At 37.5% G+C, this 13,706-nt stretch overlaps 1 protein-coding gene across 4 annotated transcripts in view; it reads left to right on the top strand.

The window, feature by feature from the left end:
* Positions 1 to 5,826: 5,826 nt before the first annotated feature.
* Positions 5,827 to 13,706, top strand: part of stard5 (StAR related lipid transfer domain containing 5) — a 23,776-nt gene continuing 15,896 nt past the window's right edge. For all 4 annotated transcript variants that reach the window (XR_015495203.1, XR_015495202.1, XR_015495204.1 and 1 more), the window contains exons 1-3: positions 5,827 to 6,372; positions 6,456 to 6,505; positions 10,449 to 10,581. Coding sequence is in view for 1 of the 4 variants with exons in the window: in XM_087260524.1 (XP_087116650.1) it covers positions 6,283 to 6,372; positions 6,456 to 6,505; positions 10,449 to 10,581 (273 nt within the window). In the remaining 3 variants the exon portion in view is untranslated. The remainder of the gene's footprint in view (positions 6,373 to 6,455; positions 6,506 to 10,448; positions 10,582 to 13,706) is intronic.

Genomic DNA, 13,706 nt, shown 5'->3' with positions numbered 1-13,706 from the left:
CATTGAGTGATCACCGTACCCCTGTGCCATACCTTGCATAAAGTCAATGCCATTGTGAGTTACTTAAGAAGTAGCTCAAACACACTAATTTTTTTAAGAAATCCCAAAATTCCCTTATCCCTACGCTTTCAAGCTAAAGAGAATTGAGACACCCCTACCCCTTCACATGAATGCACAACAAGAGGGGTAGGGGTAAAGCCTGGTTTATACTTCTGTGTCAAGTGACCTGCGTAACCCACGGCGCATGCAACGCGCGTGGCGGTGCATTTATACTTCTGCGCCCTGTCTCTGTCGGTCTGCATTAACATATCCGAAACGCTAGTTGGCCGTGAGATGTAAATGTTCCTCTGTGTCGAGTTTCTTCGCTGCTTTTTTGCTTTTCCTGAACACTTCCGGGATGTACAAGTGGCTCAAACTTTAACTTTTTAAACAACTTTAACTATGAGGTAAACACAAAACAAAACTTTCCATCCGGAGCTCCTTCACGGGACTCCACACTTGTAAACAATTGCTCCATTGGGCTCGCGTCCAGCTCGCGCCATTCGCACCGCTCTCGGTCCCGCCCAGACTCGTCAGCGCTACCAAGCCGACCAATCACAGAGCTTGCGCTACGTGTCGTTGTGAGGTGTAGTTACAATTTTTGAGAGGTGCACGTCAGCGACGGCCACGGCGAAGGGCTATGCGTCAGCGCCGTAGCATACGCCGGCGTTTGACGCAGAAGTATAAATCAGCCTTAAGTGCCTCACCCCACTCCCTCACAAACTGGAAAAGACCGTGAGATGTTACTGTTGTGGTCCTGTTGGCTTCCAGTCTGCAAGCTCCAATGTCTTCTGCTAGTTTTCGCATGACCTGGTCGTGACGCCATCTGTATCATCCTTCACTCAATGCTGCAGTTGGCCAGGATGTGTTGTAAACTTGGATTTGGATGGCCACAAAGCTGACAGCTTTCCTCTACAGCATACCAGAGATGTAGATTCCTTGGGCTTGGGAGAATGAAATATGTTGCCCTGATTAGGAAGCTCAACCTTTCTTGTGGCATTCTCTGCAAATCTGTCCATGTCACAACACTGTCAACAACAGCCTACCATGTTGCAAATGGTAAATGTGCAAGAATGGTAAAACATTGTTGCACATTGTGATGTCATGACGGTGTAGTTCCCAAGTGTTTAAGGGTTTAGGGCAGGGGTGCTCAATCCTGTTCCTGGATATCTAGCTTCCTGCAGATTTCAGTTGCTACCCATATCAAACACACCTGCCTGTAATTATCAAGTGGTGTTCAGGTCCTAATTACTTGGTTCAGGTGTGTTTGATATGGGTAGCAACTGAAATCTGCAGGAAGGTAGATATCCAGGAACAGGATTGAGCACCCCTGGTTTAGGGCATTCTATTTGCACCCATTCAGATGTTTGCCAGTAGTAGACATTTGTGTAGCATAATCAGTGAACTACATCCGAGTGAATGAAAGTTAGCAAGTGAAGGGCATAAAAATATGGACTGGAATGCAGCCTAGAAAGCTATAATCAGGTGTTTTTGATTAGGGGTGAAGCTAAACTCTGCAGGGATTAGGGCATAGGGATGTGTCCTTCTGAACAGAACAAACTGATTGACACCATATAATTTTCTGGCGCAAAGGATCACGGGGGATCACAGTGTTCATCATTTATACCAAGGGTGCTCAAACTTGGTCCTGAAAGGCCGGTGTCCTGCCAAGTTGAGTTCAAACCCCAATCAGACACACCTGGGCTAACTAATCAATCCCTTACTAGGCTTTCTAGAAACATCTGTGCAGGTGTGTTGAGGCAAGTTGAAGCTAGAATCTGCAGAACACCGGCCCTCCAGGAACGAGTTTGGGCACTCGTTATTTAAACGATTTAAAATCCGAAGGGCCCTTTTAAGTGTCCAGTTATAATCACTTTCTATTTGCAACGACACTTCAAGATGGCAGCCATGATTGCTTCCACTCTAAATTGCCCTCTGGAGGGCGATATATCCCATTTGGACTGCACTAAGAGTGTTTCAAATCAGTTGCTACACTTGAGCTGCGTCCCAAATCGCATACTTATGCACTATTCTACGCCATTTTGTAGTATAAATAGTGTAAGTAGTGTGTTCACACTGAAAACTCTAAAAATAATAAGTGCACTTTAATTACCCGGATGATGCACTCATTCAGCCGCTAAAGTGAAGTGTGTAATGATGGACACTTTATGCACTCAACGACCGCAGGTTTGCTTACGTAGCGGAAAGGGTGGAGCTATCGGATGCACATGTTGAATAACTTTATTTATTTTGGATGGTGAAAGCAAAATTCTCCTATGAGAGTGATTTTAGCGCCTCCCGATGGTGAATGCGGCAATACTCACGGCAGGTATTATCTGATAATTCGGTCGTTTATTTCACTGATTTGGCAACCGTCAAACGTCATCAGGGAAACGGTTTGAATTTCCGCTTAGTAAAAACACATTAGTGTGCCATTTGGGACGCCACCACATACATATACTATCCTGTTGAGTGTGTAAGTGCATAAGTACATAGTGCATGAGTGCATAGTGCATAGTGTGCCATTTGGGACGCAGCTTTGGTTTTATGGTAGTAGAATCTTCAGTACAAGGCAGCTGATAGGTAGACAGCAAAGCAGCTTGTAGGTTTTGGAGCGAAGATATAGTTCAGGATAATACATGCAGGTTTGTGAAATAAATGTAGCAGCTTTGCCTTGTAAAGCACAAAGAAATGGACAGTCAATACAAGTGTACTTTGCATGTGTCTGTAGATTTACATTAAATTACTATTTTTGGACATTTGTAGACTTGGATATCTGATTTAAGGCTGTAACTATTCATTACATTCAAGAGTCAACAATGTAAAAAAAAAAAAAATGTTGAAAATTTTTCCCTCAAAGTCTGTGCGGTTTGTGGCCTTGATGATATTGCTAATTAATAATAATAACAGCTATTATATCAATGTCCGTTTTCTAGACTGATTGACCCATTGTTTTAGGTGTATAAGACCTCAATGTATCAACAAGTGCCACGGGTTTCAATTTTGTTTTGCCTGTATATGTGTGTGGTTTATGAGCAATATCACACCAGTAGAAGTGGCTGTGACAATATACAGCCATATCGCACTACTACGATTGTGATATTGCGTTTATACAACAGTTTGACAGGTTAATCAAATGTATAAAAAAAAGAAAATCAAACACGGACAGTCTCAAAATCCTTTTTTATGAGGAACTACTTTATTGCGGCATTCGTTGATATCTGCAGCTGACCATCAGCACAACAGAAACCGTTGCTACTTTACCAACGTCACTTTAAAACTAGTATTTCAATGATTCTCTGGCGTAATGTCTGAAGTGATGACAAAACAGGTGATTTTGATCACATTTAAAAAAAATTTATATATATATATATAGATATATATATATATATATATATATATATATATATATATATATATATATATATATATATATATATATATATATATATATATATATACATACAGTTGAAGTCAGAATTAATAGCCTCCCCATTTAATTTTTTTTCTTTTTTAAATATTTCCCAAATGATGTTTAACAGAGCAAAGACATTTTCAAAGTATGTCTGATAATATTTTTCTCTTCTGGAGAAAGTCTTATTTGTTTTATTTCGGCTAGAATAAAAGCAGTTTTTAATTTTTTAAACACCATTTTCATAATTCTGACTTCAACTGTGTGTGTGTGTGTGTGTGTGTGTGTGTGTGTGTGTGTGTGTGTATATATACATATCATATATACATAATTTGAGCACAGTAAAACCCCAAAAATGAAGAGAACTCAAACCAACTGAGTACTGTGAAACCCAATAAGTTAAGGCTACTCAAACCGTTTGAGGAAACCGATTGCAACGAATCTATGAGTACTGTAAACTTACTCCATTTAAGTTCAAGTGATGAGGTATTTAATTAACTCATTACCTTTAACACTGAGTTCAAAACTCTTTTCAAATGAGTAGAATTATCTTTTAGTATATTTTGAGTTAACTACACTCATTTCATTTGATAAAGTTGACTGTTAGGTTTTACAGTATATGTATATATATATATATATATATATATATATATATATATATATATATATATATATATATATATACGAGCAATATCACACTCGTAGCAGTGCGATATGGCTGTATATCGGCACTGGTGGGAGGCGTGCGTGCCCCCACCAGTGCCGATATACAGCCATATCGCACTGCTACGAGTGTGATATTGCGTTTATACAACAGTTTGACAGCATAATTGTGTATATAAAAAAAAAAATCAAACAAGGAGAGTCTCAAAAACCCTTTTGTATGAGGAACTACTTTCTTCCGGATTCAAATCATAAGCTGACAGTTAAACAGCTGAGCAAGCATCTTTTAAACTTTAGAGCTTTAGTGTCTGCTTTTTGCTGGTTGTATGTGGGCGGAGTAACACACAAAGGGTAAAGAGGCTGTACGGGTGCTGATATTACTTAAATATATCACGACTATCAGCCAATCAGATTTGAGAACCAGACAGAATTGTTGTGTGTGTGTGTGTGTGTATATATATATATATATATATATATATATATATATATATATATATATATATATATATATATATATATATATATATATATATATATATATTAAGATAAAAGTAATCCCTAAATGAACAGCAAATTTTCGTTGTTAACATCAACATTTCTTTATTATACAAAAAGCAATTAGAATGCTGAAAATGCCATAATGGGTTTGACATCGACGTGTAAAACCTAAGTAAATAAATTACCTCAATCTATATTTGGCCCAAATGGGTTATAAATATTCTTGTGTTGTAATATAAAGAAGCATTTCCATAAAAAGTGATGCAGAATTTTGGTAAATATTTCATGCACATGCTTTGGCACAAGCGCCATTAGTGTTATTGATGATCACTGACTTTCTTTACAGTCGGGTTATTTGAATTGCTTTTCATAATCAATGACATTTCTAAATAAGTTTAGCTTTATTTAGACTTCATCTTTACTAAATTAGATATAAATAAATGTTAACAAAACTTGTTTTATATGAGATATCAACACTTTATCAAAGAACAAATCAACCATTGCACCAAAACAACACAATTATTTTGGTGACATTTAGAATAATGGACTATTAGTTAACATGTTAATTAACATTATGTACGAATAATATTGTAAAGCATTTATTAATCATGGTTCAACATTAACTAATGCATTATTACAATCCAAAGTTGTGCTTGTTACATTAGTTAATGCACAGTGAGGTAACTAATAATGTTAACAATAATAAATAATTGAATAAATACCGTAATAAATGTATTTCTGATTGTTTGTTCATGTTAGTAAATACAGTAGCCTAATTATGAACCATCCCTGCTGGAAAATCCAGCTTAAACCAGCCTAGGCTGGTTGGCTGGTTTTAGCTGGTTGACCAGCCTGGTTTTAGAGGTGTTTTGGCCATTTCCAGGCTGGTTTCCAACCATTTCCAGCCTGGTCTTAGCTGGTCAGGCTGAAAAATGACCAGCTAAAACCAGCTTGGTTTAAGCTGTACATAGCTGGTTTTAGCTGGGCTCCCAGCCCTGCTAGGCTGGTCAAGCTGGTTTTAGCTGGTCATCTCCCACCCTGACCAGATTATTTCTAAAAAAAATAGAAAAAGAAATAAGAAATCCCACTATAATCGTCTAATTGTAATGTTTGGATCAACCAATATTGAAATAGCAAGTCTATTTGTGTTTAATAAAGCCCACAAGAATAGGGACACGTAAATACTGTAACAGGCTCAGAAAACTCAAATTCCCAGAATGCAGCATTCAGAAGAATGAGTTCAGAGTAAGGAAGTGGCCTTTTACATATATTTTTATTTATTTATGCGGCATTAGACGGGTAGTTGTCTCTCTTTCGTCATTGTTTTGATAGCGTGTGTGTAACTGAAGCGTTCCGTTTATCTGCACAACTGTACATCGATTATAAATCTGTCGCAGCCGGTCAGTCACGATGATGACAGTGACTGTGACCATCTGAAACTAATGAATGAACTGAAAACATCTGACCTGTTATAGCAGAAACTGGCCGATTTACTGCAGCCACCGTCAGTGTGTGGATGCTGGACGTACTTGAACATCGATTAAAGGTACATTGTTTAATGTGACGATATTTAGGTTACAGTGCTCGTTAGCGAAACAACGCTTTGAATGCATGTGCTGCTAGAGGACAAATCACATACAATACAGTAAAACCACACACTCTCCATCGACATGGATTACATAAACATTGCCAGATCTGTCGAAGATCGTCTTCTGAGCTATAGAAAAGACGAGTCCGGGTGGAAAACATGCAAGAAAACTGTAAGTATTACAAATAAGTGTGTCTTTTTCTCATCTTTTGCATTTGTTTGTCGATAAACAAAGATTTTGGGCTTTTTTTCTAGAATGATGTTGTGGTGTATTGGAGACCCTCTTGTGAATTCGCGGGAAATGTGTAAGTATACATTTGTTTAATGACTCGGATCACCGTGACGTCATATGTGCCGACTTCTCGTCGTCTTAGTGTATACTGTAGAGTGGACTCTAGTTAGTGTAAATCCGGTTACATATTAGCCTATCATGCACTCTTTTACATGGTGAGACTGAGGTCTTATCAGAATATGAAAAAACAAGTCAGTGTCATGAGAATTTTAATTCTTTTGGCTTCATTGGTTAATCCAGTATACATTGGTTTAGGTTTGCTGAACTCTAAATTGTGTAATTGGTGTAAAATTACAATCTCCAGATTAGTCTGCAGTTACATGTATGACCTGTTTTTTATTACCGCTTGAATTTGTAGACAAAAGATAAACTTTTGAATTATAATGACCTAAAGATGTGTACTTGAAGACAAACGTATACACTCACCGGCCACTTTATTAGGTACACCTGTCCAAATGCTTGTTAATGCAATTTCTATTCAGCCAATCACATGGCAGCCGCTCAATCCATTTGGTCATGTAGACATGGTCAAGACTATCTGCTGCAGTTCAAACCGAGCATCAGAATGGGGAGGAAAAGTGATTTAAGTGACTTTGAACGTGGCATGGTTGTTGGTGCCAGACGGGCTGGTCTGAGTATTTCAGAAACTACTGATCTACTGAGATTTTCACGTACAACCATCTCTAGAGTTTACAGAGAATGGTCCGAAAAAGAGAAAATATCCAGTGAGCGGCAGTTCTGTGGGTGCAAATACCTTGTTGATGCCAGAGCTCAGAGGAGAATGGCGCGACTTGTTCGAGTCAACCTTGAGGCGGATGGGCTACAGCAGCACAAAACCCCACCACGTGCCACTCCTGTCAGCTAAGAACAGGAAACTGAGGCTACAGTTTGCACAGGCTCACTAAAATCTTACAACTGAAGATCAGAAACCGTTGCCTGGCCTGATGAGTCTCTATTTCTGCTGCTTCATTCTAATGGTAGGGTCAGAATTTGGCGTCAACAGCATGAAAGCATGAAACCATCCTGCCTTGTATCAACATTTCAGGCTGGTGGTGGTGATGTAATGGTGTGGCGGATATTTGCCGGATTATTATATTTCTCTGCAACTCTCACATGGTTGCCCACTGAAGCTAAGCAGAGCTGTGCCCGGTCAGTACCTAGATGGGAGACCACATAGGAAAGCCAGGTTGCTGCCGGAAGTGGTGTTAGTGAGGCCAGCAGGGGGCGCCCAACCTGTGGTCTGTGTGGGTCCTAACACCCCAGAATAGTGATGGGTACTCTATACTACTGATCAGCGAATGCCATCTTTCTGATATAACGTTAAACCGAGGTCTCGATTCCCTGTGGTCGTTAAAAATCCAGGATGTCCTTCGAAAAAAAAGTGTAGAGGGTTTAACCCTGACATCCTGGCCAAAAATCTGCCCACTGGCCTCTGTCCATTATGGCCTCCTAATAATCCCCTGTCGCTTTATCCAGGTGGATGCTGCACACAGGTGGTGGATGAGGAGACCCCCCCCCCCCCCCAATTGTGTAAAGCCCAGAAAAGCGCTATATAAATGAAAGGAATTATTATTATTATATTTTCTTGGCACACTTTGGGCCCATTAGTATCAATTGAGCATTGTGTAAACACCACAGCCCACCTGAGTATTGTTGCTGACCATGTCCATCCCTTTATGACCGCAGTGTACCCATCTTCTGATGGCTACCTACAGCAGGATAACACACCATGTCATTAAGCGCAAATCATTTCAGACTGGTTTTTTTTAACATGACAATGAGTTTACTGTAGTCAAATGGCCTCCACAGTCACCAGATCTCAATCCAATAGAGCACCTTTGGGATGTGGTGGAACGGGAGATTCGCACCATGGATGTGCAGCCGACAAATCTGTGATGCTATCATGTCAATATGAACCAAAATCTCTGAGGAATATTTCCAGTATCTTGTTGAATCTATGTCACAGGACTTAGGCAGTTCTTGGGGCAAAAGGTCCAACCTGGTAGTAGAAAGGTGTACCTAATAAAGTGACCAGTGAATGTATACACACATGTATGTATATATCACATGTATGTATAATCATACATGCATACTATCACTCATTTTATATTAATTAAAAACGTTTTGCTCTAGTATTTAAACCCCCCAAAAATGTTTTAGTTGTCCATTTTTTTCACAAATAAAGTAACTAAGTAGTTATTTATTAAAGTAGTTATTAAAGTAATTATTCATTTGCACTTTTAAACAAAATCGTGAATGGTCCTTACAGATTTCCTTGAAAACTTTTCTATGAATGTGAATATTGATTTTTATTTATTTTTACAAATAAATTAACGAGGAGGATGGGGGGATACGTCCCCCTCACTTTTAGAGACAGACCATTTAGAAACAGTTGATTAGTAATTAAATGAATGTAAACCTTTGGATCTCATACAACTTTAAAATGTCTGCTATGCCCCTGGACTACTTGAAGTTCACTAGCCCATCTAGAGGCTGTGTACACTAGGCAGCTGAAGAGAATCACGTATTAAATTTTAAGTGACATTGCTCATCCCCTACACTCAGAGTTTCAGCTCCTTCCTTCTGGTCGCAGGTTTCTAGTATTAAGCTGTCGAACGAAACAATACAAAAATAGTTTCATACCAGCAGCCATTAGACATTTAAATAAGGCTTAGACTAAAGCAGAGATGTTTCTGTGACTTGTATATTTTAAATCATTTTAAACATTTACTTGGCTTGGACACTTAAAGTGATTATTTATTTATTCTTTATGTTTACGTTTTATGTCTTAATGTGCATTTGTTGTTGTTGCTATGTGAGTTTCTTTGTGTGGCACTGTTGTGAGATGAGGACTCTTGACTGCAAACCAAATCTACCTTCGGGTATAAATAATGTAACCTACCTACCTGCTGTTCTCAGTTTAATATTAAAATTTGTTTTATTCTACAATTGGTCACACTTTACCATAAGGTTAATTAGTCAATGTTAATTAATGCATTTACTAACATCAACAAACAATGAACAATACATTTACTACAGTATTTGTTCGTGTTAGTAAACGCTAGTTAATGAAAATACAGTTGTTCATTGTTAACTCGCAGTGCATTAACTAATGTTAACAAGCATGGACTTGGATGTTAATAATGCATTAGTAAATGTTTAATTATGATTAATAAATGCTGTACAAGTGTTGTTCATGATAAGTTCATGTTAGTAAATGCATTAACTAATGAACCTTATTGTAAAGTGTTACCCTACAATTTGTATGGTCCCACTTTAAATTAAGTGACCTTAAATAATATGTACTTACACAGGAGTTAATAGTTTGTACTTATTGTGTAAATACATGTATTTACTGTGTACTTATGCTTGATTAAATACATGTATGTAATTACATCTGTAATTAACTTTTGTCATTACATTTGTAAATACACTGTTGATCATCCCTTACACCTTAACCCACCCTTAAACCTACCCATATCACCAAACCTGTCCATAACCCAACCTCTATCCCAACTCAAAAGCACCACAAGTGTTCTCAAATACATTATAAACACAGTAAGTACATTGTATTTATTTTTCTGATGTTAGTACATAGTAGTTATGAACACTTAATATAAAGTGGGACCATTTTTATTAATACTTAAAGGTTATTCCAGAAGAATATTAATTTTCTAACTGTTCTGAAGTTAAAACCTTAAAAAATTCTAGTACGAATATGAACATGGCTTATTTTATTTTCCTTTTTAACCATTTGTCAAATACTTTTTGTAGATGACAGCATATTAATGGTTTATTCAGAAAATGTATCCACAGTAGTAAAATCTAGAAAACCATATATATATATATAACTTGCTGACTGTCAACAACATCATATGCAAACACCACGACAGCCGTGACATTAACCTTTGTCCAGTGTGCGTGTGAGTGGTGATTGTGTGCTCCTGATTTCTCAGGTACAAGGGTGAAGGCATCGTCAATTTCAGTCCAGAGAAAGTGTGGGACTGCCTGAAGCCTGAAATCAACGGGCTTCGTGTGAAATGGGATGCTAATATAAAGAAGTTTGAGCTTGTGGAGCAGGTGTCAGCGGTAAGAGATACACAAACGCACACCCATGTGAATGGAGAGCATTGTTGAGTTAAAGCTCACGATCCCACCAGTTCCTGTTACCACTGGCTTTAAGAAACAATGTGATTCAAGTATTCTCAGTCAGAGGGATCACTTTCTCATTACCCAGTTTAGTGTGTCATACAGTCATATATACAGTCAAAGGTAAAATTGTTAGCCCTCTTGTAGATTTCTTTCTTTCTTTCTCAAACATTTTCCAAATTATGTAATAACAGAGCAAGGGATTTATCACAGTACGTCTGATAATATTTTTTCTTCTGTAGAAAGTCTTATTTGAATAATTTCAGCTAGAATAAAGTTTTTATTAAAAATAATAATAATAATTACACTACAGACCTAATTTTACCTAGTTAAGCCTTTAAAAGTCACTTTAAGTTGAATACTAGTATCTTCGGCAGAATTCAAATGAGCCATTTTTATCTAAATTAATCTAGATTAATTCCAAGATTACAGTAGTGAGATTGATCTAGATTAAACAAAAATGTCTGTGCCCACCTATTATATATATATATATATATATATATATCAGAGGTGGGACCAAGTCATTGTTTGGCAAGTCACAAGTAAGTCTCAATTCATTGCCCTCAAGTCCCGAGTCAAGTCCCGAGTCAAGACAGGCAAGTCCCGAGTCAAGTCCCGAGTCAAAGGCAACAAGTCTCAAGTCAAGTCCAAAGTCCTATAGTTTGATTTTCGAGTCTTTTCGAGTCTTTTTAACAGAAAAATAAAATTTAACAGATTATGCATGGCTGTAAGATCTGTATTTATTAAACAAACCTTTTTTTTTAATGAAAGAACATTGCTTAGATATATAAAGATACAAATGTAATTTTCTGAAAAAGTGCTAAACAGTGCTGCGTCTCGTCTCCACAGCCTATTGCACAAGAACGAGTTCCACTACAATAGAGTCTGTTTTGCCTCACATCACACAGAAATTGCAGGTCTACTGCTGTCTAGTTCATTAAGTTTAGTTGTGTTATGTTATGTCTTCAGTGATCAACTTGTGATTAACTAAAACTACATAAACAACCTCAATGAGGCAGCAGTAGACCAACAACTCCTGTATGCTGCAAAGTAAAATTGAGTAAAATTGGTATTTTGTCAATTGAATCTCGTGTGTGCTAAAGAGATGGAGATGCAAATCTGTCTAGCAGCAATGTAAAATGGTAGCACATATTCTAAATGAAGTAGGCTACTTCATACAAACAATAACGTTGTTTTCTTCACATAACAATGAAGAACTTTGCTCTCTACCTTGTGTGATGCTCGTGCACCGATTTCCTCTGTGGACAAAACTGCTTGCGAGCTCTCAAATTTACGCTGCTTACGCGCAAATTTTCTCGCTCTCAAATATGCACTGCTCACGCACACATTTTCCTGCGCGCTCTCAGAGATTATATATAGAATTTGTGTCTTGTGTTTGCTCTTCCTTTTGTGCTTTTTGATATGATTTATATTGAGGCACTATTTATTAACAATAACCAAAATACTAAAATAGACTGACATGAAATGAAAATTTTTATCTAATAAACCACAACATTTTGGCTGTATGTTTTATGATGAGATATTTCCAGTTTCAAACACTTAAAGACACAGAGAATAGAGGTTGGATGTAAAGAATGCATTTTGTTTTACAAACATTTATTAAACATCCAAAAGGTTCACCATACTAATCAAATAAAAAACATTTAAACAAAAATATAACTAACGCAAGCAGAAATGTAACTGTGATAAAAATAAGGAAAAACTTGATTAGGTATTATAGCCTACTGTACTATTCATTTTTCAAATAAATGCCATGATCAATCCCATTTTATCATGGCAACTAAAATAAAGTGAATTAGTCTCTGCTGTCTTCCACATTATTGATGAGATTGTGGAGGACATTTTCCATGTCATCCTCTTCATTTTGAGGAAAAGCTGTTCCACAGGGCCCCTGAACACATCTATTGGCATGGACAGGGTTTGGAACAGTACTATAGTAAAGTACTTTAATTAATCTGTTGGGGTAATATTATAGTTGCTATGGTAACACAAGTGTAATATAAACAAATGACCCAGTGCTGTAGTTTTTTTTACAGTATTGGGTGTATTACACTACAATTCACCACACTTTACTGTAGTAAAACTACACTCTGTATTTCATTTTATTAGTTCACTATTCTTAATACTACAGTATGCTGAAGCATTCATTAACAACTTGTAAATAATACTAGCCTAAAACATAGGCAGTATACCTAACTCTCAAAACACTAGTATTTATTATAGAATTTACCTTAACCTCATCGTTTTTCGTGTATTGTTACTAAATAGTTTAGCAATATATAAACCATATCAACATTCTGGAATAATCAATTTATCAGGAGGATCTCTGGAGAGCAAAAGCAGGAAAATTATGAAGCGCCAGTGTGGACAAAACTCAAGCAAACGCAGAGAGACTGAATACGCACGTGAGAGACCAGCCAATCAGATTGAAGTACCTGCCCACTGGTGAAAGTAATGTCAGAGCCAATCAGATTTTTCTTTCTTTTCATAAAGAATGGGGTTCGAATCCCACTTAGGCACTTGTAAACAATCATTTTAGAACATTTTGTCAAAAATCCCTACTGAAAAAACAGCTTAAACCAGCCTAGGCTGGTTGGCTGGTTTTAGAGGGGTTTTGGCCATTTCCAGGCTGGTTTCCAGCCATTTCCAGCCTGGTCTTAAGCTGGTCAGGCTGGGAGATGACCAGCTAAAACCAGCTATGTCCAGCTTAAACCAGGCGGGTCAAGCTGGTTTTAGCTGGATTTTGCTGGTCAGTTTCCAGCCTGACCAGCTAAGACCAGGCTGGAAATGGCTGGAAACCAGCCTGGAAATGACCAAAACCCCTCTAAAACCAGCCTGGTCGACCAGCTAAAACCAGCTTACCAGCCTAGGCTGGTTTAAGCTGGATTTTTCTGCAGGGATATTGTTATGTTGAACCATTTATTAGAGCCACAGAGTATCTAAAACTTGTTTTCATGTTTGAATAGCCAATAAATGTGCTAAATAAATTAAAATAGAAATACCCACAGTGAAACAGTTATATAATTTAAATATTAGTTTAAATA

The sequence above is a fragment of the Danio rerio genome, chromosome 7 (assembly GCF_052040795.2).
Source record: "Danio rerio strain M-AB ecotype USA chromosome 7, GRCz13ab, whole genome shotgun sequence".
In the NCBI taxonomy this organism is placed as follows: domain Eukaryota; kingdom Metazoa; phylum Chordata; class Actinopteri; order Cypriniformes; family Danionidae; genus Danio; species Danio rerio.
The sequence above is the reverse complement of the archived record's forward strand: the minus strand, read 5'-3'. Positions and strand labels throughout refer to the sequence as shown.